This window comes from Plodia interpunctella, chromosome 13, assembly GCF_027563975.2.
Source record: "Plodia interpunctella isolate USDA-ARS_2022_Savannah chromosome 13, ilPloInte3.2, whole genome shotgun sequence".
In the NCBI taxonomy this organism is placed as follows: domain Eukaryota; kingdom Metazoa; phylum Arthropoda; class Insecta; order Lepidoptera; family Pyralidae; genus Plodia; species Plodia interpunctella.
Genome location: NC_071306.1, coordinates 8917906 through 8945553, shown reverse-complemented (window position 1 = coordinate 8945553; position 27648 = coordinate 8917906). Strand labels below are relative to the sequence as shown.

Below are 27648 nucleotides of genomic sequence, written 5' to 3'. Positions count from 1 at the left end.
TGAAAACTGTGTTATTCAGCTCATATTTCTGTACATTAATTTGTTTTGATTTGCGTGACGTCCAAAATATTACTTTTGTATTCGTAAATTATTAAAATTCTTTGACAGTTTTGTAAATTTTTGTCTATGATCAACTCTATTATTTTTTGCGCCTGCGCTCTTGATGGTCTACGCGACATACCTAAAATCATTTTGTGGAAAATTTGAAGTTTGTTGTTATTTGTGACAACCTTTACTTAATAATTATTTATGAAAGCGTTGTTCTAATTACCATTCCAGGCGCGAGGCTGAATTTTTCGGTGGCGGTCAGCCTGGATGCGTTTAGTCACTGTTATTCAGTTCGAGCGGTGTACGGTAGCCATCTTGGAATCGAACAAAGCTTCAGATGTGTAGTTTCTCTGTTTATCAATAATTTTTGTGCATTTTATTGTAAATAGTTTGTATGTTTAGGATATGTACGGAACGTGCGTCCTTATGTGTAAATAGCTATGGCTGCGACAAGGAAATTACAAGGTAACTTGTCATGTTATCAGGTTAGAGATTGATTGACCCCAACCGTAGTAGATGCGTGTTCTAGACCACGGTTATTGTCGTGTTGACAACACCTCGACCCTATGCGAGCTGCTAATGACAAGCATATTATGGCATACCCTATTTAATTCTTGTAATACATCAATCTGTGGTCTTGAGAGTTGCAATGGGAATTTTACTGTATCGTTCGTATTGACTTCAATATGTTCCATTTGAGATTTCACATTAGTTTTGTCGTAAAATAGTCTATAATACCGACCTAATGTTGACCCTCAATAATTATCGGCTCCAAACATATCATTAATAAATGGCAATGTTGTTGTAATGTGTTTGAAAAACAGGTTTCATTTAATCACTTATGTTGGTTACAGGTGAAATAGACAGGTGTTTAAAAAAGGTAACAGAGGGGGTGGAGACTTTTGAGGACATTTGGCAAAAAGTTCACAATGCGACGAATAGTAATCAGAAGGAAAAGTATGAGGCGGACCTTAAGAAGGAGATTAAGAAGCTGCAGAGGTTACGAGATCAGATCAAGTCGTGGATCGCCTCCGGAGAAATTAAGGATAAGAGTACACTTTTAGAATATAGGAAACTAATAGAAACGGTGAGTTATAGTTCTTAATGGAAGTATGCATTTTTAAAGTGAATTTATTACATTTCTGTCTGAAGGAATCAATATTTCTGTATGTGGGTACATTGGTAATTTTAATTTTTTGCATACTGTTTCTTTGAATATCAGTCAATATTGTTTCTTTAAGGTTTTATTCTTGAGCTCAAATATTATTACACATTTTTCTTTGCCTAGTCTTTCCCATATAGTTTAGGGATTGGGTTCTCTCCGTATCTTGCTGTTTTTAAAATAATTGAGACAGTGAGTGATTGAAGTGTATTAAATTCAGTTCAACTTTGTAAAATGATGTTGGTGAGTAGTTGATGCATTTACTCAATGTTGATACAAAACACATTCAAAATAAAAGGGTAGTTAAACATGTTTGGGCTCCAAGGTGTGAGGTTGAACCCCTGTTGATGGTGTGAGGTGTGATAATAGCATGTTGACATCATGTCAGACAGTTCCTCGGAACAGCCCCTCTTCCACAATATTTTTCCACTTCTCACTCTGTCCTAGACTTCCCTTTTCCTAGTTTTCATAGTTTCTTTTGAAACTTTATTGAACAAAATTACTGAAACAATATGGCATCTTTGTAGATGTATTATATTTTTCTCAAAATTTTATAATTCCCATGTAATCATAATTTCAGCACTTTTCTGCCCACTGCTGAGACCTGCACATATGGCTCTCTCATCCATGACTCACTATGTTGTCCACCCTTGTCATCACCTCATTGTGGGTCATTCGTCTCTTCTTTCACTTGTACTAGGCCACAAAACAGTGCTTTACTCCTATCATCACACTAATGTGCCGTGCGTACGCGTGTTATAACGCCAGGACGTTGCGAACGGCGAACCTGTATAATAATAGTGTGTAATTCACCATTCAATCTTTCTTGCTTTCATTTTTCCCCGTAAGGAAATCTCAAAGGAAAGTTATAGGTTTCTATTCAACTGCCATTTGAAATTGTTATTAAATAAGCTCCAGGCTCTCAGTCCAATTAAATTGTTAGAGAAAATTAACCCTATTTGGGTGCTTCTTTAAATTGCCTAAAGTCATCTGTTGTGTACATAAATTAATAAATAAAATACATGTTTTCCTTCACCTGATGTTAGGGCCTATGAGAAATGATATACCTATATACTGAGATGGTGTCTTAACTACCTATTGTACCACTACCACATTAAGAATGAAGAGTTAATTCTTGAAGATGTAACAAACTAACATTTGCATTTATCATTTTATTAGTTTGGTTAACAAGACAGTAACAGCAAGCATGTTTATATTATCACCTGTTTGGCAAGTCTTGTGTGTCTCCTGTTAAGTCTTTTGGACAAGCAGACCCTCTCAACCCATTTTGGTCAGCATTCATATAAGATTTTTCAATTCACCTAAAGGCATTACAATAATATTCCAATGAGCCACATACTACATAGCAAACACATCAGTATTCTCATAAATGGTGTCAAGTAAAACAGCCAATTTGAATTTGGCATCAACAAATTCAAATGTGCTCAGAGTAGCGTGGTATGATATGATAGCATTGTGCACACATAATATACCTCACTTTTTTATCCTTTATGTGCCTCCACTCTAAGTACCTATGTGAGTTTTGTAAGTAAATAAAGTTAAATAAATATTGCTACAGTCCTGAGATGTGGGAAATTCTAATTAGAAAAATATTTTGTTGAGCTGTATGTGAAAACAAAATATAGCTTGTATTATATGCTTGTATTATATTGCTGTGTGTGTAATCAAGAACTAGCATACAGTACGCTAGTCCCTACAGTCTGTTTAAAACTACACTGACCCAGGGCTTTGTGGCGTCACACAACACCGCATCTGTCTGTCTGACTGTACTAGATGGATTTACAGTACAGTTTTTATCAATGGATAGTGTGATTTCTGAGGAAGGTCTTAGGTGTATAATTTATTATCGTTTTACCCGATTGGCGCCAGGACGGGCTACTAGTTATTATATATTTTTCATATTTCCACAGAGAAATAACATAAAAATTCCAAATTTGTTTGTTTAAAATAACATGAAGAAGCAGTTTAAGATAAATATTTTCTTTTTACTATTATTATAACAGTATGAACATGTTGTTTCCAGCAAATGGAGAGGTTCAAAGTGGTAGAACGGGAGACGAAAACGAAGGCATACTCCAAAGAGGGGCTCGGGGCCGCGCAGAAGCTCGACCCCGCGCAGAAGGAGCGGGAGGAAATGTCCTCGTGGCTAGTCTCGTCCATCGACGCACTTAATTTACAGGCCAGTGGTTTTTATTTTCTATCGTTATGACTGGCCACTCTAGATGACAGTGTCTAGATGATGAAAAAGTAGGAAAGCGGAGACCCTGTGCTCCGACGCTCAATGGCTGAGAATCAGCCAATCTGAGAATACGCTCAAAGGAGAGAGAGAGAGATATTTCTTCTCTGTCTTTATAACTGGCCCCTCTAGATGACGGTAGTTGTCCCTCATATCTGATAGAAGATGACCTAACATAACTAAAAGAGACATTTCTATACAACTTCCCGGCACGTGTCGTAGGCAGATTGTGCGTTATGGTGAAATGAATATAACTCACAAACAGTGCAACTGACAATTTGAATATATTCCATTGCAGGTTGATCAATTTGAGTCTGAGGTAGAGTCACTGTTAGTTGGTAAGAAGAAACGGTTGGACAAGGAGAAGCAGGACCGGATGGAGGAGCTCAAGGTGAAGTTGGAGAAGCACAGGTTCCACATAAAGAAGCTCGAAACGCTGCTCCGGATGCTCGACAACATGTCCGTTGAGGTTGAACAGGTTGGTGTGAGTTTTATTTTATATCTGCTTTTTTATGTGCACTATAATGTTAGGTAACTGATTCTAGATGAAATTTTAAATAATAGAAAATAACTTTGAAAATATCTTTATTGAGATAGAGCCGTTTAGAAATTTTGTCGTTGAGATGAGGCGAAAAAACATGGCTATTCTAGGCCTTTCAATACTCGATGTTGATTGGTTGCGTCACAAAAGCGGCGCGCGCATTCCGAAGCTATGATAACATTGGCGGGAATCGCTTTAATTGGTTGTTCGCGTCAGATAACAATCTAACAAACCGTCCGGTTGGTAAGAAACGTAGAAAAGTGGGATGCCCGATAAGAAGGTTAAAATTTCGATTTATTTTATAACACAGTTCACAGGAATCTCAGTGTTGATGTACTCTGTACACGTGAAGATGGACCACTATAGGCTGTAGTGTAATATAGAGGTAATAGCAGCATTCACAGAGAGGGTTGACGTGAGGCAAGCGGTTGGATGTAAAACCACAGTGGAATCTGAAAATTTCAAGGCTTATTTTTCCAGCGGATCCTGGGCTTTGAGGAGCTATAACGAAGATACTGCATCTACTAAATCATATCTAATCATTATCATAAACTTTATAAAGCGCCAAGTACGCATGTGTGAATTGCAGCACCAATATAACATGCGAAAAGGATAAAGCGAGAGGTTGTTAATGAAGAAAGAGAGGATAAATAGCACGAACGAAGGAACCATCCATACTAGCATTTCAGATTTGCGTGTATTTAGCGCTTATACATATAATATTAGTAGGAATGTAAAGGCATGTCCACACCCAATTCGTATCCAACACTTGCACAGAACAATTTGGCGCTGGTATGACGCACAACCGTGCAACAAAAGTGTTGCACAAGAATTGGGCATGTACGGACCTTTGAGTATCAATGACACTGGAATATCATCTTCATTTAGAATTGTTATGGCTATTTATATATACTAGCATTTGCCCGTGGGCGTAAATTTCATTTAAAAAATAACTGTTCCCTAAACAGTTATTTTTCCGGGTTGAAAGGTATCCTATTTCCTTCTCCATACTTCAAACTACATGTATGCAAAATCTCAAGATTGTTTGATTAGACAGAGCGTGAAGAGGTGACAGACAAACTTACTGTCGCATTCATAACATTATTATTTAGGTTTAGGATAAGACCAGTATGTATCATCATTTACCGGGCAAGGAATTGAACAAGCATAATTTTTTCTCAAAAGTGTAAATTTCTGTTACAGATTAAAAGGATAAAGGATGACGTTGAATACTACATAGATTCGTCCCTAGAGCCAGGTTTCGAGGAGAACGAGTACATATACGATGACATCCGAGGATTGGACGAGATCGATCTCAGCGGAGTGGGGCTGCCCTCCTCCGCCACCACCGACAGCAACAACAGCAATGGCTCGCCCGGCTCCCCCACTAGTATACTATCAGGTACTATATATATGTACTAGCAGCCCGTCCCAGCTTCGCTCGGGTAAAACCATAATAAAACTTTCACAGAAATCACCCTATAGATAATCAGATTTAATACAAAATAATTGAAGTTCAGAATTCGAACCATTAACAGTAACAACGTGAATTCAATCGTGTTTACCGCTGAGCTGTCTACTCATATCTTTAGTTGACGAAATTTTGAATGGGATTATTCGTTATTTCTTTTTACCCTCATTTAACTACCCTAAAGGTCAAATTTTAAAAAATCCATGGGTTTTATTTATTTTTGTTGCATAGCATTTGTGCTAAGTTTCAAGTAGATCAGTAAAGATTTTCGTTATTTTTCATACAAACTTTTCCCCCAATTTTTACCCCTTTAGGGGTCGAATTTTGAAAATTCCTTTCTGAATTCCCCTAAATTCTTATCTGAGCACTACCTAATAACCTAAAGCTACTGCCAAAATTTCGCGTTTATAGCTTCTATGGTTTAGGCTGGGCGTTGATTAGTAAAAAAACGCTTATTGATTAAAAAGAATTACTCATTATTTTATTCCCAAAACCAACATTTACCAGGCGTCAGTAGCAAAATCTAGCATATATTAAATTCTAATGGTAAAAGCCCGAAAATATCGTTTATAATTTATAAATCCTTACATTTACCAACCCATGCCGGTAACTCCTAAGATTTCATGATGGAGAACGATCGTTTTCTGAATGGCCCGGGTCTTGGATGTTTATCTATATATGTATTTGTTATAAAATATAGTATCGGTGAGTTAGTATCCCATAACACAAGTCTCGAACTTACTTTAGGGCTAGCTCAATCTGTGTGATTTGTCTTAATATATTTATTTAATCATAAAAGTGAAGTGACAAGACGAAGTATATAATTCAACAAATAGATGAAATAGTAATTTAACTATCATTTGAATGATATGGTCGCGCTGAATCGAAACACGATAGATAAACAATTTTTAACTGGCTCATTTGCACTGGTTCGTTAAGTAGACGTGAGTACTTCTTGCAGTGGTCGTTCCTGTTAATAGTTTGCAACTTGGGAACGAGCCACAACAAAAAATATATATACTTTTATTTTTTACGAATATTTGTTTGTCCGTAATCAAATCTAAGCAGGTTTAATTTCATCTACTATTGCTTGTCCTACAGAATTGAAATCCTATAAAATTTCTTGACTTGGACGTCGCTTCAGTTTCCATCACAATGCTTTACTGTGATAAGCAGAATCTGGGTGCACCCCAGGGTCCGCTCCCGACTAGGGCACTCCTGGACGGTTTACCGCACGGATATGATTTTTTTGTCACGCATTGAATGCAACAAGATGGATATCTTGATATCCCTGAGGACAATAAAAGTTTGCGACAAAAATGACATTTTTGTAAAAAATACTTGTTCTAGGTACAAGTCCCATTACGTCCCCAACGTTAGAAGTCCACAATCACTCGACGGATTCGACGGAAGTGGAAAAGAAAAAGAAGGAGGAAATCATAATAGCGAAGGTGAGTTGTAATTGTACCGTATACACGGGTAAATCTGTCATTTTTGGTACGATTCGTTCAAACTTTGACTTATATTTTCCAATTTAAAATTATAACGAGTGAAAAGGTTTGAGATGATTCTTCTATGTTGTGATTGTTCAACATAGATTTTAATAATATTATATTTAATGATGTGAAAAATAAATTAATTCTAAAACTTTTTTTTCATATAGTATAGAATTCAAAATGTATTCATTTAATGGAAAATGGAAACCTGTGCAATGATATAACCAATCGAACCAAAAGTGATATTACCCAGACGAATGAAAATGGTAACCGGTATCGGAGCTAGTTGAAGTAATAGATGTGTGTTCCATTACAGCCGGTTAAACCGCTGCCTGTGCGCGCGGTGAGCTCCAGCCTCGTCGGTAATAGCACCAATAACGTTAGTTCCTTGCTCAATAACGCAGCGGCAACCACAAATAGGTCAGTCCCCACGACGTTTTCAAGTTTACCCCTCTTATTTGCATTTTTTTTTTTTATAATTTTTTTTAATTTTTTTTTTATTTTTTTTTTTTATTTTTTTTTTTATTCAGGGACGTAGTTTTGGTGGTATCTAGAGCTCCCCCACGATGTTTTCAAATATATCCAATTTTTTTTTCACTTTTTATTTTATTCAGGGACATGATTTTGGTAGTATCTAGAGCTCCCTATGCCACGATGTTTTCAAATTTAATTTTTTTTTTTTTTATTCAGGGACGTAGTTTTGATAGTATATCTAGAGCTCCCACAGCATGTTTTCAAATGTACGCCACTTTATTGCACTTTTTTTAATTTTATTTTTATTAATTCACATAGTTATGTAGAGCTATAATAATAACGCAGCGGCAACCACAAATAGGTCGGTCTCCACGATGTTTTCAAGCTTGCACGCTTATTTTTATATTATGGGACATAATTTTAGTGGCATAGCGTTATTAGTTCCTTGCTCAATCTCGCAGCGGCAACTTGCGAACAGCGATTTTCTGCCTTGCCATCTACCCTATTAAACCAATAAAATTTTCATACTGTACTAGCTTTTGCCCGCAACTTCGCCCACGTTTATTTCGTGCGTCCGTTCACAACTTATTATTATCGATATCTCGCGATGAAACCTATTCTAGATTTTAAGTTAGACCTTACTGTAAAAACCGCATCAAATTCCATCTAGTAGTTTTTGCGTGATGTGCGAACAAACATTCAGACACAATGATTGAAAAATTGTTTTGGCTTCTATTAGTCCTATAATTATTTTTCTTTTATGAGATCACATGAGATATCATGTGACATAGCCCACCAGTTTTATTTTATGTATATAGATTAAAATTTTGAGTACTGGAATATTGGTAGTTTAGGTACCTAGAAACCTGACTGAGCCATATTTAAATGTATGCAAATAATTTTATTGCTTATGCGTTATGCAACTAAAACAAAAGACGATATTTCCTTGAACAATGTTTCGCATGTGCAAAATGTCACGATTGTCTGTTAAAACAACAATGCACACGCTGACCTTTATATTAATGTGATAGAGGCTAAATTACAACAAACAATCCATCTGTTTACTGCATCTACTTGCTATACTTAGTAATATTCAGGTTTCTATGTCATTCAGTTCAATACATGGAAGACAGAATTTTAAAGTGAGTGATACTGTGTCGATACTAGATTAAGACAAGATGCGTGGTTTATTTTTAACCCCCGACGCAAAAAGAGGTGTGTTATAAGTTTAACCTGTCTGTCTGTGTATCTGTGTGTGGCATCGTAGCTCCCAAACGGATGAACCTATTTTCGTATAGTTTTTTTTTTTGTGTCAGCTAAGTAGCCTGGCTAAGAACAACTCGGGATAAAATTATCTATGTGAAGTGTTTCATGAAAATCTGTTCAGCCGTTCAAAAGTTGTAGCGAAATGAATATTGAAAGTCGGGGTTTTTTTTTTTCATTTGTCTAACAAATAAACTTGTTACAGTAGAATGTGTCTTGTGGTCCCGCCCTAGAGTAGGACCACCCGTTGATGTAGTATGAGGCCACTAGGGGATACATAGCTTTGGCAACGGATAGGCAACAAAAGCATTCCCAAAGAGTATCGACATCAGGTTGTCGTTTGTAAAATCACAACCGAATCTTCGAAATTCCAATGGCATTTTTAACCTTCACGATTTTGCGTTACAATGAAGATCATAAATCAAAAACAAAATCTTATATGGAGCTTGTATGACAGTATTATGACGTCACAGATTTTTGAGTCAAAAATCATTCCTCGTAATTTAAAAACGTATCAATTAACGTGACGTTATTGTGTTTGATTATATAAACGCCATCATACCTTTTTGGGGTTTCCAAGTAAACAAGGAACTCCTATTTATATTTTATAATGTAGTATTAGATAATATGTTTGCATAATGTTTACCTACGTAGCTCACGACGTTTGAATTAAATAATGTGCAAACTTTAGTGTGAAAACTTTAAAATAAATGTTATATTTATCACAATCGAATAGCTATAGCTGATAGTTTGTCTGTGTGCGCAGTATAAACCCCGCGGGGCTGCCGCCGCCGCAGTCGCCGCCGTCGCCGCCGGCCAAGCTGCCGGCGCCCAGTCCGCCGCACCACCACCACGTGTTGCTGGCTAGGAATAACACAGGTAACAATGTCTTCCTCTACGATTATATGCGTGCCGATGGTGGACGTAAATAAAATAAATGGTAAATAAAATAAATATATTAGGACAAATCACACAAATTGAGCTAGCCCCAAAGTAAGTTCGAGACTTGTGTTATGAGATATACTAATTAAACGATACTATATTTTATAACGAATAGGTACGTATATATATAAACATCTAAGACCCGGGCCAATCAGAAAAAGATCATCTTAACCCGACCTGGGATCGAACCCGGGACCTCTCTGTTCAGAGACAAGCACTTTACCACACTAGTATCTGGTTAGAAGTGTATTTTTGCATCTTCGTCTTCTTAAATTATAAGTTTGTATTATCACATCAATTATATTTTAAATATATCGTTAATATACTTCATTTTTATGACATCGTTATTAACACAAAGTGAACACAAAGATGACCCAAGATATGATTTCAAAATTAACTGTTTATGCTTTGTTTACAAAATAAACAAGCACTGGATGAATGGACACATTCACAACGACGCATAAGCAAATATGGCATTATGCCAAACCGCGTACGTACATTTGGAAAACAGCCAAACTCAACGCCAGTCGACTGGCCGAATCCGCCGCGACCTGTGACTGAAAAAAAGAAATTTAAAAAAAAATGCATCGTTTTAAAATCGGATAAATTATGGTCGATGGTAATTTGAATGTGCATGCGTTTGAAATGTGATTTTTTAATATTTTAAAAAGTTATGTATTCGAATTTGGAATACACGGGTGTCAAGGTCGCGCGTGTTATTAACGTGTTTGTATACTAATAGGTAACTATGCTTGTTTTTTTTTTTTATTATAATTTTTGTTTTATCACGATGTGCAGTTTTCTAATTATAAATTGCGCGTGATTGGTAAACGTTTGAACTTGTTATAATGATTAGTATCTGTTTGGCCAAATTTTATTGTTGAGTTTTGTTGATACATAGATTAATTAGATCGATGATTTTATCTCTTGAATTTTGATTTGAGAAACAGTTTAGTTTCAGTCACAAGTTTTCTTTGGTCATATAGATACAACGCTAAATTTGTTATAATTACTTACTAACATGAGAGCAACATATAAACTTGTATACTAGCTGAGTCCGTAAATGATATGTCAATGGTTTCGACCCTCAGTTCTCGCGCGGCCCGATCTGTCTGCGATCCTATTGTTGTTCATTGCTTTTATTATCTCCGGGCTCCAAGGGTTAATAAATAATGATATATATTTATACGAATATAAATATAATTTTGTATAAGTATTATTAACATGATAAAAGACGGTCGAGGTTAGGCAAGCGGACGGTCGTAAAACGAAAGAAGTCAATATTGTATGTGTGTTTGTGGTATATATTCTATATTTCGTATCTAATAGCGTTTGTAGATTTGCCATCGGCACGCAAAGTAGAAGCGGACTGACTTAGAGGAGTCACAGCCGAAGATCATTTTTATCATACAATAAATTTGTCTTTAAAATTATGTACAAAATATACGTCCAGACACTAGTCACTTGTTACACAGTCTCCTAAACTAAATTGGACCGACTCCATAAAAACGTGAATCTATGCAAATCGGAACGGTATGTATAATGAAGTCTGCGCGAGCGACGTCATGAGCGCAATTTATCAAATGTCCATACTTTTAACTTTAGACAGAGAAAAACCATTTACATAGTCATCTATTTCGCTCATACAAATATGAGAAACGCGTATAAGAAATACAAGAGGAGAAAAGGGACGGAGAGCTATCTTTAGTTCCGTGTCAACAATCCTCCTTTAGAATGCTGTTGCCTAGCATTTGATACGGATCTGTCTAGGCTATGTGTATCTTAGTCATCTCGTTTAACATGTTGTGGATTTGGATTGGTCCTATTTTAGGACGGAAACCACACACCTACATACACACAGCTGTACATTGTATTTTACTCTGTGTATTTCTTGAAATTAATTTTAAGCATTAATCATGTTTACAAATGGTAGATGCACCGGGGTCGACGACCTTAGACCGTAGTACTACGGTGCTGACTCACACGCATGCGCCAATCACAGCTGATAACAAACCATATGATTTTATAGACGTGACTTTTTCTTGATGTATTGCTTAGGGATTTTGAACTGTAATGCAATGGTGTTAGTGCGGAGTTATATATATATATATATATTTAACTTGAATTCACAAGACTTAACGCATTATGACATTCTCTACTAGTCGACCATAAGATCAAATAGAGATAGCAAGGAGATGAGATTTAGAATATAATAAATATGGATAAATCACACAGATTAAACAGCCCCAGGTCAATCTGAAAAATATAATTTTCCATCTTGAACTGACCGAAGATTATCGAACCCGAACCACAATATTCCGCATGATGGGCCACACAGGTCGTTAAATATCAAGAAAATATATGAAATTGATATGAGCACGTGGGTCTATACAAACTATATAAACTACTATGCATGAGTGAATCCAAACCCTTCGATCTCAGGCTGTCTTAACAACTGAACCATCAGGGCTTCGATGCCAGTCGTTTCTTATTTACGAGTCTCTAGTAAACGTAAACTATCTTCACAGTTTCTTGAAAATAAATTAAATATTTGTTCAAACCTATCCATTCTAAATTAAAATATTTAATAACCACGAAGTGATTTTCCAAAATGTCTTATTTTAATCTGTATTGCGGTAAAAACACAAAATTACATGGTGAAAAAACGAAGAAATAAACAAATTGCACATGCATTGTTTAATCAACAGTTTATGTATTAAAAGACTAAAGAAGAGTTGTATTTCTCGTTTGTTACAGAAGTAGTGGAGAATGGTCCCGTGTCGATTGCGCCGGCGCATACGAATACACACATACCACCCTCCACGCAAGCGCCCCCAGTGAGTATCATACATAGTTTTTATGCTTTGATTTTATTTATTGAATACCCACATGATGGAATCTATTGTTGCGCGGAAACGTTTATGTTTTTGTATGTGAGTAAACTGTAAATAAAATGCTATGATAGTCGAAGAATGTAAATGAATATCTGTGAATTCTTTTGAGAAATATTTTTTTTAAACCCGAAGGCTCAAATACATTTGTGCCATTTTATTAGAATGTAAAGTACAATACTACAAGTAAACATATTATATACGTAATGCCGGCTCCACACTATTGTCGAAGTCAGACCGAATGCGCGAACACTGAGCAGTTTGTATGCGTGCTATTTACCGCAATGAAAAATCAGCATTGTATGCCGAATCTATCAAAGTTCGGCGAACTGGACCGCGGTAGTGTGGAGCCGGCATAACAATATAACGCCAATTTCCCACGAGGGTGGACAAATAAATTTATATTTTACATTACATTTATAAAATCGGATACTTTTCCAAATGTCGAAAACAACAATATAAATTGAACTAATATGACAGTTGCTTATTATCTACTCGTATGCGTGATTTCCTACGGGAGCAGTTATTTTTCCGGGATGAATGGTACCCTATGTCCTTCTCCGTACTTCAAACTACATGTATGCAAAATTTCAAGAAGATTGGTCGAGTAGATAGAGCGTGAGAGAACTTACTTTCGTATTTATAATATTGATTTAGTATTAGGATCGAAATTTAAAATGTAACTTGTCAATGTCAGACGTCAAAAAGTTCGTCAGTCCCGCTGTTGCTGGGCAGCAGCGAGCGCGTGGAGCCCGATCTCCCGCTCAACGGCCCCCACCCGCCCGCGCCCGCGCCGCATCTCACACACACACACAACAAGTATGTATTTACATTATATATGTGAATGTATGGCTGTTTCTCGGATGTATCGGTGTGTTTCTCACAGTGATTTTGTCAGTTGGGTTTCTCACCGTTTGTTTAATCATGAAGAAACATCAAAAATGTGCCATAAAAGTATGATTGTAAATGCGTTCTGATTATATCTCGATAATTTAGCAAAGTTAAGCTTGGTAAGGATACTTTTGGTTTTAATATACCTAACTAAAAATCGTTGGTTATGTTACTAAATCCTACGGGAATAGCGTATTTTTGGCGTAAAAGTACCCTATGTGTTAATCCAAAGTTACAGCTACTTCAATACCAAATTTCATAAAAATTTGCCGTTTGAACGTGAAGAAGTAACAAACATTTGACATTCACTTTTATAATATATATTAACGATTAAAGTGGGGTAAATATAGTAGATACACAAACAATACAGATACATATATGGAGCAAAGGCGGACTTATTGCCCGGCAATCGTTGCTCTAACTTTTTTGTCAACCGTACCATATATTGTTGTTTAGTTACATATACAAAACTAGCGGCCCATCCCGGCTTCGTTTGGATGAAACCGTAATAAGTAGCCTACGTCACTCCTGAAGGTTTCGTCTATCTCTGTGCCAAATTTCATCAAAATCGTCGTATTAGTTTTTGACTTTACTCATTACAAATGAAAATGTAAATCTTTTCTCTTTACAATATCAGTATGGATGGTGGTGAATGAAGTTTATTATCAACTAGCTGCGTCCCGTGGCGTTGCTCCCGTGGGAATTTTGGGATCAAAATTACCCTATGTCTTATTCCAGGTTATTTTCTACCCGCGTATCGAATTTCATAACAATCGGAACCAGTAGATAATGCGTGAAGAGGTATCAAACTTTCGCACTAACAGTATTAGTCGAGATCAATCTAACATTCATATTCATATTGTTTATTCGTCAACCAAGCGTTATAATTTAAATGGATATGTTATACATGTCACACATGCTTTTTAACTTATTTTTGAAAATAATAACGAGATGAAAAAATTCTGGAATCGTGCGGGAATCGAACCTGCGCCCTATCTATCCGGGACAGTGCACTCGACCACTGAGCTATCGAGACCGTGCCAGTTCGGCTGAATTAAAGTGAAGCGATGTGTCATAAAAATATGTTATAATATAATGTTAAAAAAAATGTGACGTTGCAGTGGTAGAGTAAGCGAGACAGCGAGTACTCCGTCCCTGTCGAGCGCGGCGGCGGCGAGCGAGGCGGCGTCGCTGAAGAGCATGGCGCAGGAAGCTGTGCACCGCGCGGGGCTGGAGCACCATGCGCAGGTCAGCGGGACACAACCAACACATACTAAATTATAGCAACATAAAACTATGTATTTTTAAATCATATAATAGAAAAAAAAAAAAACAATACAAGTGTGTGTGTGTGTACAGCTTGATTGAACGAACCCCGAACGCTCCTCAAGCGAAATACTATTAGTATTTTTAATTGATTAGTAAAGAAATCATTGGAATTGACCCAGAAGCGGGACGTCCCGGAAAATCTAGGACGGTTGGCAAGCCTATCTGCAACTCTACTTGGGGCCAAAAATATATTTTTTTAAATTGTATGTACTTACGTCACATACAAAACATGACGACCTCGGTGGTAAAGTGCTTGCCTCTGAACCAAGAGGTCCCGGGTTCGATCCCCGGTCGGGTCGTGATGGAAAATGATATTTTTCTGATTGACCGGGACTTGGATCCGGGTCTTGGATGTTTATCTATATATGTATTTGTTGTAAAATATAGTATCGTTGAGTTAGTATCCCATAACACAAGTCTCGAACTTACTTTGGGCCTAGCTCAATCTGTGTAATTTGTCCTAACATTGATTTATTTAATAATATATTTACTTTATACAAAGTGTACGCGTAAAATAAAGGATTTAATTTAAAGCGGCAGAGTGTAAAATTGGGCAGGAATAAAAGATATTAGCACTTTGTAGATCGTCTTAAGGCAGGGCTACTCACACACCTGCCGCACGCAGGGCAATCTAAACTACATAGAGGGAAATGCACGTATTTAATAGAAAAGGAAGGTCTATCCTTTAAATACCTGCATCCCTTTCTGTAGTCCCTTTAATAGATGTCCCCCCCCCCCCCCCCCCCCCGCAGCCGGCGCGCGAGCGTCGCGCGGCCGCGCACATCCCGCCGCTGCTGGGCGTCGCTCCGCTGGGGCCCGCGCCGCTCAACTCGGTGAGTCAACACTATATTATTTTTAGCCTTCCCCAATTCAATACAGAATGATATACATCACTTATTGACGTCAAAAAAAAATACTTAAATACCTACTGCCGACTTCCAAGGCGCAGATGAAGAAGAAGCTGCGCAACAAACTTGCCGGCGGCCTTTTCTCCAAAGACGTCAATTAACAAATGTAGGTCTTATACATATAGATATTAAAAATGAAGAGGACGAATTCACATTATTATTAAAAAATGACATAATTTAAATTAAGAAATAAATAAAAAATTGATAATATTTTCAATCATATTGAAAATTTACAAAAAAATGTATATAATATATATAAAACTAAATGTACAAAACGTACGTAATCATGTCTTAAATCAACTACATATGTTATGAGGATACTGGAACATGCTTGGGCCAAACCTAGCCTTTAGGTAACACTTGTGCGGTATTGAATTAAAGCTGTATGTAGATAAATAGTTGGTTGATCATGTGGAATTAAAAGACAATTAACGTTATTCTTAATTGCTAAGCTTTTTCCTAATATTTATTGGGAAAAAGTTCACACTTGTTGGGAAACAGACATTGAAAATTTAAAATGTAATAGCTAAATTTCTAGTTGCTGAACATACATTTGCAATTTTGTCATGTTGTGTACGCAATTAAGGTACTTTTATTGTATAAAATCTATTTGCATGTTGCGTTCAAATCAATTAAAATCGCAAAATGCTCATTTTCCACCATTTTTTTTTCACAAAATCTCAAATTTTTCTGAAACTGAAATCTGCCCTGTGGTGCCATTTTGCTTGGAACACCACATTTTTTCAATAAAGTATAATTTTGTTTTGATATACATGATTTTACTTAAAACTGAGACTGTTTTTTATTCAAAGACAATTAACAAATTATTCTTAATAAAACCCTAAATACTAGGCATAGCCGCATCCATTTAAGCTGATATTTTTCCAAATTGTTATACCTGTAAGTTTGATAAATAAATTGTATATTTCAGGAGCACCAGCTACAGTTCCAGATGATGGAGGCAGCGTTCTACCACATGCCGCACCCGTCCGACTCCGAGCGGACGCGGCTCTATCTGCCCCGCAACATCTGCCAGACCCCCATATACTACAACCAGGTAGATATTGTTACACCACCCATTTATTTTTCAATTGATGTACACAAGAAACTTAAAATATAGATCCTACTCATTTTATAAATGCGAAAGTTTGTGAGGATGCTTGTGTGTATGTTTGTTACTATTTCACGCAAAATCGACTGGGTTTTGATACACGTGTAGAATATAACCTGGAATAACACATAGGGTACTTTTTATCCCGAAATTCCCACGGGTGCGAAGCCCGGGGACGCGGCTAGTTACATTATAAAAAATTGTGGGTGCTACTTGTTTCAAATGAAATCTGTTCCCGTAGACCCGTGCGAGAAGCTGTAATACATAGAGGCGGCCATTGTTGATGATGGACCAGCGTTCTACAACACTAATTAATATACTTGCCAGTAGATGGCGTTAGGTCGTAAAGTCATGTCAGATGTCTATAGCTAACTGGACTTAACTTACACCAGATCTAAATCTGGTGGGAAAATTGTGTAGTCGAGTGTTATTTTCTAAAAATAACACTCAATTACAAAATTTTTCACAAAAATTTCAGTAACTAGTTTTTATTGTCGTCGAAAAAAAAAATCCCGTCCGTGCATTAAACCTTTGAGGAGTTCACACGATGAGAGCCGTTCTTGGGTGGACCGTCTGGCTTATACATCAAGATCACACTGATCCCGGCCAATAACTGGCCAAATACATTGTTTAAAAGAAGATTTTACGCTAGATAAGAACAGAGACTGATAACTTAAAATCTAATTTTAAGCAGCTTACACCCAATCATAATGTCAAACTTTACTAGATAGATGCGATGTGAAAAATATATGTGCATCGTTCCAGGTGCTACTCCCTCACTCGGACTCTGTGGAGTTCTTCCAGAGACTGTCGACAGAGACGCTGTTCTTCGTGTTCTACTACATGGAGGGCACGAAGGCGCAGTACCTCGCAGCCAAGGCGCTGAAGAAGCAAAGCTGGAGGTTCCACACCAAGTACATGATGTGGTTCCAGAGGCACGAGGAGCCGAAGGTCATTAACGAGGAGTATGAACAGGTCAGATTGAATGGTCTTTGTTATACATGTCACACATGCTTCCTTTACCGCGTCTGTCTGTCTGTTTGTTCGCGGTAAACTCAAAAACTACTGCACGGATTATCATGCGGTTTTCACCAATAGATAGTGTGATTCCCGAGGAAGGTTCAGGGGTATAATTTATTATGTTTTTACACGAGAGAAGCGAAAACGAACCGCTAGTTTTAAATAATTTTTGAAAATAATAATGAATTTAAGCTGGTTTGATTCCCATTGAACTTTTCAGGATTTGAACGAGAATCAAACCTGTTTAACCCGGGCCTTAATTAAAAAATCATGTGTTGCTAATATAGATTTTAACCCGTCGATCGCGCAGAATAAACAATAGTTTAAAAAATGTTTGAGGTTAGGTAGTTCGTAAGGTAGACTTTGAATTATTAAGTCTGAAAGAAAAACATTTTACAATTCTAGTATTTTTATCGTTCATTCATATCGTGCAATATAATCAAGGGGCTCAGATCGCGTTAAGAGATCTTAACGCGATCCACTTTACGACCTTAACTGAACTGCATCGCAAATTCGTACTATTGTCATTTTTTAGTATGAATGGGACTGACAACTGAGTTGCATCGGAATCGTCCTGAAAAACTTGATGGTAGGCCTACAGAGCTGTTGTTTAGCAGTTCGTATTTTTATAGAAACATAAATTTGATGTGAAAATTTGTCTGTAAAGGTTTAGGGTGGGTTGCATCAAATTTGACGTTGACTTCAACCGACGCGCCGCTGACGTTTAGATAAATTGGCGTAACGTCAAAGTTGACGATGTGACCTATCTTTAACTTTTACAAGTTTATTTGTTAGAAGAATTTAAAACATTTCTACTTTCAATATTCATTTCGCTACAACTTTTGAACGGCTGAACCGATTTTGACCAAACATATCTAAGAACCATCACATAAAATTTTTCTATCAAATAAAAAAAAATCTCTCGTTTATGAGCTACGGTGCGACGTGCACGGACAGACACACTCAGCAGTCAAACTTATAACATTCCTGGAGTTTGTTTCGGGAGTTAAAAATGCGTAACGATTTCTGTGTCTCTTCCAGGGCACATACATCTACTTCGACTACGAGAAGTGGGGCCAGCGCAAGAAGGAGGGCTTCACGTTCGAGTACAAGTACTTAGAGGACCGCGACCTCAACTGAGGCGCCAGCATTCCAGCCAGCACTCCGCCCGCGGCATCACTCGCGGGATTGAAAAAAATATTTAAAAATTCGCGACGTCAAAAAAAAAAACGTTTTTCTGTCACGTTTTGTACATATTTGGAATCGTTTTTCTTTGACGACTTTAAATATGTACATAACAATGAAAAAATAATGTTTTTTGTGATGTCTGAATTTTTCTTTGTTAGAATGTCGTTGACACTTATTCTCTGTGAATCGAAGAAGACTTGAAATCACCCAAATATTTATAAGATACTCATTACAGATTATAATGTACAAATTGGAGAGGAGAGTGTGAATGGCGTTTCGTCGAATTGCCGCGGGGCGTTTACATATTCGTTGTCATTTTGCGAAGTGACGTTATTGTGACGTGACCAATCCTTCCTGGCAGTTTTTAATTGTTGTAGATACGAATTTTAGCAAGAAGCGAAAGATATCATGTGATGCAATACGATTAGTTGCAGTGTGATCTGCCAAATGTGATACTGATTTAGGTCGGCTCACCCTGTCGTGTTTTTATCTCGAAAATTTATTTCCTAGAAGGAATTTTAAGTCGAAAATGTCGTAAACCTGTGATGTTAACTCCGTTTTTGACACCGACAATGCCTTCATTCTTTTTTTTTTCGTTCGTATATCGCTGTCTTTTTTTTTTTAGAACGAGATGGCGATATTATAGACGATAGATATATTTTGGTTATACATTTTTCCGAATCGTGAATGGAATATAGCGGCGGTGAACTGTGTTATTATTAATAAATAACATCGAATTAGTAAACGATGTGTTCCATATTGATGATACGAATATGTTTACAACATATTCTCACCGAAAGAGTAAGTATTGATTTTTAAATTTTAAATAGCATTAATTTGTAATGTTAATCACAATTATAGTTAAGAACGATTCTAGGAATAGATTTCGAGATAGAAACGCGAGGAAATGTGTCGATGTAGGTTCGGACCGCGTCGGCTGTCGTTCAACGATACTATATGAGGTTTGTCCCGCGATCTCAGTGCACGATTTGGACTATCGAAGTGTGTTTTATCAGTCCATTCCGTCTAAACTTCAGAATTAGAGATTGCGTGAAAAATTAAATTCCCACAAACGATTTGGTAGTAAATTTATTGTTTTTTTTTTTAGCCGTTGTAAAATTTTTTTCTCACATCGCTAGCCAATCGTAAAGTACTTATTCATAGCATAGAATACAAAATTTGTCAATCATATTTTATTATTTTTCACATTACATCTCTGATTTTGTGGATTTCCTGAAGAGATTGCGTGTCTCGGTTGTTATAGAATAAGCTATTGTAGATAAGGGTATGTTATGAACATATTTTATACGAACACAAACGTTGAACTTACGTCAAGACCGAACCGCGGATAAGCATGAGAATGACTTGGATCGTCCCCCACACGTTTTGGACGACAAGGTTTTTTTTTACAGTAATGTAAGCCCAATAAAAATAATACATAATAGAACTATGCATATCGTGTTTTTCCTTCATATTAAGTAATAAAAAAATATATTAGTTCGATTACAGGAAAAAATGTTATTGTAGTGTATTTTTGGCGATTTTTTTTTTGTGATTTCCAGATTCGCTTGTTCCTATCTGCGATTCCTATTATTATTATAATGTTGCGATAAGTTAAAAGTACCTAAGTCATTAATTTATGTAATTAGGCTGCGATTGAATCTCTTAAAAACGCATCGTAGGTAAATATTGAAATAAAAAAGAAAATTAATAAAACGCGATATGTATAGTGCTTTTCATAAAAAAAAAAACCTCTTTTCCAAGTCGTCGGCGCGATCCAGTGATGTGTGCTAGTCATACGTCTGAGCCGCCGCAGCGTGCGCTAGCGACGCTAGACCAGAGACGTGGATTTCATTCACTACCGCAATGATAGTAATGTCTTCTTGATTGAACAAATATTATTTACAGGTTTTCTCATGATGTGTGCTATCCAGTGATACGGGAGTCTATAAAGCCTATTTTATAAAGGATTGTGTATCCTTTACATTTCCGTAAATTTAGGTGTTTTAAATTGCTCCTTGCACATTCTGCGCAACGCGCGCTGCGATGCCAATTTTCGTTTTAACTTTGTATAGCGACCGATCGGAATAGGTTGAAATTATTTTAAAGGCCGGCCCGCCCCTCGCTATACGATGTGTCATAATTGGACAAAAGCCACCCCCGAGTGGTCGTGTAAAAATAGTTTTAAATTGTTGTTATGACACGTTTTGCGCAAATGATTTGACTGTTGAATGGTTGCTGAATAGTTGTGAGTCGCGGCGCGGCCGAGCGCGCGACACTTTACACTCGCGCGCTCGCGGCGAACGTTCGCGGCGAATGTTCGCGACCTCCGTATAGCGGGGTCGCCGGCCTCGGGTCTCCAGTGTGATGTCGTTGTAACTAAACAATACACTCCCTCACCACCGTTCGACGCGTAACTGTTGTACATTTTACTTTGATTATATTCGGATTACTACAGGTTCGATTCGAGGAATTTCCGAGATATACCCGTATAAAAGTAGAGAGGACGTCTTGCTTGATAATGTCGAAGGATTTCCTCGGGCCGTCGAGCTTGCCCCGATAGTAATCGGAGTATAGTCATTTAAATTGAACAAAAACGTAATTATGTAAGCGCATGTATGTAAGTCACTGCCACGCTTGTGTATTATAATCGGTGATTTAGAAATATAAATCGTACTTATTTATTTTGTGATAAAAGATTAGGGGGTGGGGGAGTGTGCGGTTTGCCGTGAGCAATAGTCGTATGTACTGCCGGAAGACGCCGATGATCGACATGCAGCGGCGCACCGCGGCCGAGCCGGCGCGAATCGTAATTCCGTGCGTCGTGATGATAGTTTTCACTTTTGTAAAAAGTCTATCGTGAGCAGATGAAATGTGGTAAATAATAATTTAAAAAATTATCTGTACAGTTCTATTTGTATAGAAATAATAAATAATGATTAAAAAAATTTAAAACATGTTGTGATTTCTTCTTACGCTTAGTTCTAGTGCGTCGGCGGCCGCCGGCGGAGGTTCTTTTTTAATTTATTTTTTTAAATAAACAAATGACTGTTTACTTTGTAGAATAAATTCTAAGAAAGCATTTAAACATTTTGTTTGTTTAAATTCCATTTCTGCTATTGAAAATGTAATTAATCTATTTGGTGAACTATTATCAACCCCAGGGAGAAATTTTTGCAGCTAACAATGGTCTAATTTGTAATGTGGGGGTCACCATCTCTGTAGAAAAACATCCGTTTTGTCCATCCCAGACCACAATATCCACCAACTTTTAGGAAGTTTGCAAAAATTGATCATTTTCTCAAAACGGAATGAGATTCTTTTCTTGTGTTATGGCTACCTCGCTCATTAAAATTTTGAAAGTGATAAACTCTTCGCGATGACATTTTGCACAAGTGTCATTCTGCGTCAATATTGCGCGGTGTTGAAAGCATGGAATTAGTAGGTACTACCGAAGTACCAAATCCATGTTTGAAAGTAATAGCTGGAGGCCTACCATCAACTTTTACCGAACGATTTCAATGCAACTCAGTTCAATTTAGAAACCTAAAATGAGTCGCATTAACACTAAAAATTAAGTCGATGGTACGATTTTGCGATGTAATTCAGTTTAAGTCGAAATGTGGATCGCGTTAAGTGATGATGGTAAGCCCCCTGATATACCTACACACAACTTTTTAATTCTTGCCTTTTTTTTCCGTGCTATTCTCAAGCAAAGTAAAACCAACTTTTTGGCGAACGATGGAGCCATAACACAAGACATAGATTGTAAGTACATACGAATATATAAATCTGTGACACAAGCCGACGGGTATGGATGAAAGAGATAGCAATATATTTACCTTGCATCAAAAAGTTCCACCGCTCTCAAACTAACATTATAAATACGAAAGTTTGTGAGGATGTATTGTGTACATTTCGTTACTCTTTCACGCAAAATCATTGTTAAAATTTGGTACGCGGGTAGAATATAACCTGGAATAACACATAGGGTACTTTATATCCCGAAATTCCCACGGGAGCGAAGCCCCGGGGCGCAGCTAGTAATATCTAATCTATAACTTCAAGACTACGAGATGGTGGGAAGCAGTGCCTAGACAATCAAACACAGGATTCAAGTAACAAGTTTATTTCCGTTTCCGCTTAGCCGCGTGCCTGTTGGGCTTGCCCTTGATGCGGCGCCGCACTCCCGCCGCCTCCTCCGTGTCGTCGTCAGACTCCGCGCCGCGCTTCTTGCCTTTCGTGGATTTCTTGTCTGACAGCTCTTTCATTTCCTGGAAACGGTTTTATTTTGTTACTACATCTATCATTAAGGTTAGCCAATCCAACTTATTTTCTATTGTAACTATTTTTCTAACTCCTTTGTTTTCTATTACCATACTAGTTTCTTCGGTCATTCATTCTTTTTTACTTTTCTCTCTATTCATGATAACATGGGGCTGGTAATCTGTTTAAAAAATATACCGTTACATTTTGAAGAATCTGCTCTGATATTATAAATAGCCGACTACCTGGCAACAGCCCTTTGAAAATGCTGTTGTTGCTTAAAGTTTTTATCCCTTAGTCTCCTCACATTACGATAGGTGAATATGGTATGGTTTTATTCTAGGGCGGCAACCACTAGCCGCTAAGTAGTACTTCTATCTATAAAACGCTGATCGTAACATTTTCACTGATAGTACTTCATGGCGAAGTGCTCTCGAACAAATGATAATGCTGCCAAATGTAATAGCACTTACAATGTTGGTCAGTCGCTGCGCCTCTGCGACTCTTTCTTGCAGCACCATAACCTCACTCTCTTCACACGCGTAAAGAGGCAGCTGTTTTCCGATCAACTGCTCTATGCGTTGATATAGCTCCACGTCGTACTGAAGAGAAATATATTATGTTACAAAAGTGCAAATGTTGATAGATATATTCGGGTGACTCGAAGCCGAGCGCGATCACAAAGCAAGAGTATGTAATGGTCAAGATACTTGAAGCCGACACCCGTGGCGTAAAAACGTTGAATAAAATCACCACTACAGCTATGACAAATCAAACTTTAAAAGTTGTGAAAAATGAATGCTATCGAAATATATGTGACTTTATACGTGTTGTCCATATTTCTGTAATCTGCTACTCAAAACCTATTTAGATCAAAATGAAAACAACAAACGAAAAGAGAGCACAAGCCACTGCACATACTATAGTTTACCTGCGACACAAACGTGATAGCTTTCCCCGCGCGGCCGGCGCGAGCGGTGCGGCCGACCCTGTGGATGTAGTCCTTGCTGTGCAGCGGGATGTCCAGGTTGATGACCACGTCCACGTGCGGGATGTCCAGGCCCCTGCGAGGTTGTTATTTCACTAGCCACCCGCTCGGCTTCGCACGGGTTTCGATATTATGCATGTTATACCGTGCGAGATCCGTAGAGCTGGCTCTACACTGTTAGATTATTTATTCCAACAAATATTATTATTCTTAATTTACTGTCGCCGAAGTCGGACACGTGCCGACGCGAATATGTGAATATTGCGTAGTTAGTATAAGTATTTTTATTTACCGCAATGAAATACCAGCAACGTATACCGAATTCGCCAAAATATGGCAAACTGGCAGGCATTAAAAATAAATCTGTATCTTTTACCCTATTCTCGTCAAGAAAATCCCAATCTCAACTAATATTATAAATGCGAAAGTAAGTTTGTTACCTCATCATGCATTATCTACTGGACAGATTATTATGAAATTTGGTACATGGATAGAAAATAACCCGGACCTGGACCTAACACATAGGGTACTTTTTATCCCGAAATTCCCACGGGAACGAAGCCCCGAGGCGCAGTTAGTTATTGAATAATCTGACAACACTCACCTGGACGCGACATCAGTACAGATGAGTATAGATCTGCTCTTATTTTTGAACTTGTTCAAGGCGGCCAGTCGTTTGTTCTGCGACATCTGTCCGTGCAGCGGCACCGCGGCCAGCCCCAGGTTGCGCAGCAGCAACGCGCAGCGCAACGCGTTCGCGCACGTCGCCACGAACACTATGAACGAGTTTCCCGCCATTTCGTTCAGTATGTGCACCAGATACACGTCCTAGGAAATTAACAGAAATTCAAACAAAAAGACGCGACACTTTATTAATGTATAAAGATAGAGACGACCATACAATTAAATAAATTCTAAATTTATTTATCAAGATCGTATATCGTCACGCTTATATAATAATGAATTATCATCCAAACTAAATGTGTACACCAAATTTCAATTCAGTCTGTTGGAGATATTTTGTTGTCATCATTGTTGAAGTGTGTTATTAACACCACACTATAGGAAAGATGAAAAAATTCATTACCACTTCACTTGTAATACCTCCCTTACTTTTTTGACCCTAAAAATTTGGTCTCGCAAAGATTTCATTTGTCGGCGTGATTAATATGCATACTCATACCAAGTTACATCATTTTATTCTAGTACTAATCTTTTTTGAGCTAGCTGCGGACGGACAGATGGACATGGCGAAACTATAAGGGTACCTTGTTTGTAGGACAACGGAACCCTAAGTGTGTAAAAAATATTATTTGTAAATCCAAATTACGTTTACCTTATATTTAACAGGTATGAATACATAGTACTGTTGAAGCTTGTCAACCGTCTGGTACTTGGTAGACACCTCAACTTTGACAGGATCCTGCAGTGATGCCCGTTGCAGCTTCTGCACTTTCTTTGTCATGGTCGCTGAGAAGAGGTACGTCCGACGCTCCCGGGGAATCACTCGGAGGATTTTGTCCACTTCCACCTCGAAGTCCATGTTGAGGATGCGATCTGCTTCATCCATCACCTGGAACAAACAGTGATGTAATATCGTATTATAAAGTACAGGTCTGGTGATTAAGGGACACCCAACCCTGCTAAATATAGCATTCCCAAAGAGGATTGACTTCAAGCCGAATCACAACGTAATGAACAAAATTATCAAGTTTATTTTTTAAGCTGACAACAGACTTTCACAGCCCCAGAAGCATACAGAAAGAAGCAGATATTAGAGACAAAGGTAAAGACCCATCTGTCTGGTTACATTTTACAGAACCATATCACCACAAAGAAACAAATAGACATTTCATTCCATTTCTGCAATATCTCTATTACATAAAAAAGACCACAAATACTTACAAGGTACTTCAATGCTTTGAGATTGAATCCCTTTGTGTTTTCAAGATGGTCAACCAGCCTTCCAGGCGTGGCGATGATGATGTGGGGTTTCTTTGACAGCAGCAGAGCCTGGGCAACCATGTCCATGCCTCCGACTATTACTGCACATTTTACACCGATGCTGGCTCCTGGAAATAATACAGGTATTGAGTGAGCTATATAAATGCCAATCTGATGCAAATCAGAGCAAAACAAGATGTATGTGTTTTAAGGACAGCCATACATTTTTATTTATTAAGTATTGAGTGAGCTATATAGATGACAATCTGATATGCAAATCAGAGCAAAACAAGATGTATTTTATGTGTTTTAAAGACAGCCATAAATTTTTATTTATTAAATAATTTGTAACCCATGTGCAGGCTAATTTATTTCATCTGGATTATCAATCTAATATTTAAGCTGCACCATCTCGAATATTTACTTTAATGATAGTTGTAAGGTTAAGGTTAAGGTTAAGATTAATAAATAATAGACAGGCTCAGATCAGGCAGTGTTCACTGCAACCAATTCATTTTATAAAGTCACTTTGTTAACACTAATTATTATGCATGGTTACTGATTAAAAACAGTTGTTATATAGTATATTCTATACACATTTCATTTTTAAAACTATTATTTCCTGATTAAAGTGTTACAAAATACACAGAAGTAAAAACATAAATAATTATTTTATTTTGAATTCTGTTCTCTTATCAATATGATGATTGAAGATCTTACCAAGCGCCTCAAACTGTTCAGATATCTGGAATGCCAACTCTCTGGTAGGTGTGAGAATGAGAGCAAAGTATCTCTGTGGGTTCTCCAGCAGTGCCTGCAGTATTGGCAACGCAAAGGCTCCTGTTTTACCCGAGCCTGTCTCCGCCAAACCAATTATATCTTTGCCTTGCAGGGCCACTGGAATGGCTTCTTTTTGTATTTTTGACGGATTCTTCCATTTTAACTCTTGACACGCTTCGCATAATACGTCCACAACACCCTAGAAATCAAAAATTATACATAACCTATATTGTGGTGGATTTAGACAGAAAAACCATTGTGGCACTAAAATTAGAGATCAATTATGATTAGATAGAATTCAGAATTATAGATTGTTGTTAGATATTTTATTTATATATTCTGTTAGTAAATTATAATATTTTTAAAATGTAACGTAGCACTAACCAAGTCTTTGAAAGTCACTGAATCTTCGTTGGTTTTCTCGGTTTCTTTTTCGTTCTCCGCGGCCTCTTCTATCTGCTCCTCATCTGAACTTTGATGGTCGTCATCAGCAGTCATTTTAGTGTTTTATTGAGAATGGAAACAAATTTTAATTTTTCAACATGTGCGAGCCATAACAATGCAGTGACAGTTTTAAATAAAAAAATGTCTTAATGACGTTTCGTCGTTTGGCCAATTTACATTGATCCAGTGTCACTGGCTCCAGTAGCTGTTTACTCCATTTCCAGTTATTTAAAA

The 27648-nt window shown here is 37.4% G+C and overlaps 2 protein-coding genes across 7 annotated transcripts; one reads left to right on the top strand and one right to left on the bottom strand.

The window, feature by feature from the left end:
* The first annotated feature begins 144 nt into the window (after window positions 1-144).
* Window positions 145-21949, top strand: Not3 (CCR4-NOT transcription complex subunit 3). Of its 6 annotated transcripts, none has more exons than XM_053753417.2 (15): window positions 145-513; window positions 903-1135; window positions 3255-3410; window positions 3766-3945; window positions 5194-5410; window positions 6830-6930; window positions 7292-7395; window positions 9479-9591; window positions 12412-12491; window positions 13243-13364; window positions 14558-14684; window positions 15518-15598; window positions 16605-16730; window positions 17550-17759; window positions 18846-21949. In XM_053753417.2, exons 1-15 carry the CDS (start codon window positions 489-491, stop codon window positions 18942-18944), a joined length of 1974 nt encoding a protein of 657 aa, XP_053609392.1. In that variant the 5' UTR covers window positions 145-488; the 3' UTR covers window positions 18945-21949. The 6 variants fall into 6 exon arrangements, with proteins under 6 accessions (XP_053609392.1, XP_053609395.1, XP_053609391.1 ...); XM_053753420.2 differs by having other exon boundaries at window positions 3766-3951; window positions 5212-5410; XM_053753416.2 differs by having other exon boundaries at window positions 3766-3951.
* Window positions 21950-23105: 1156 nt separating this feature from the next.
* pths (porthos) lies at window positions 23106-27558 on the bottom strand. The gene is made up of 8 exons (XM_053753431.2): window positions 27355-27558; window positions 26911-27169; window positions 26152-26318; window positions 25583-25819; window positions 24851-25074; window positions 24190-24322; window positions 23732-23860; window positions 23106-23266 (listed from the first exon to the last, which is right to left on the bottom strand). The coding sequence occupies exons 1-8, from the start codon at window positions 27466-27468 to the stop codon at window positions 23120-23122; spliced, it is 1410 nt and encodes a 469-aa protein (XP_053609406.1). The 5' UTR covers window positions 27469-27558; the 3' UTR covers window positions 23106-23119.
* Window positions 27559-27648: the final 90 nt, after the last annotated feature.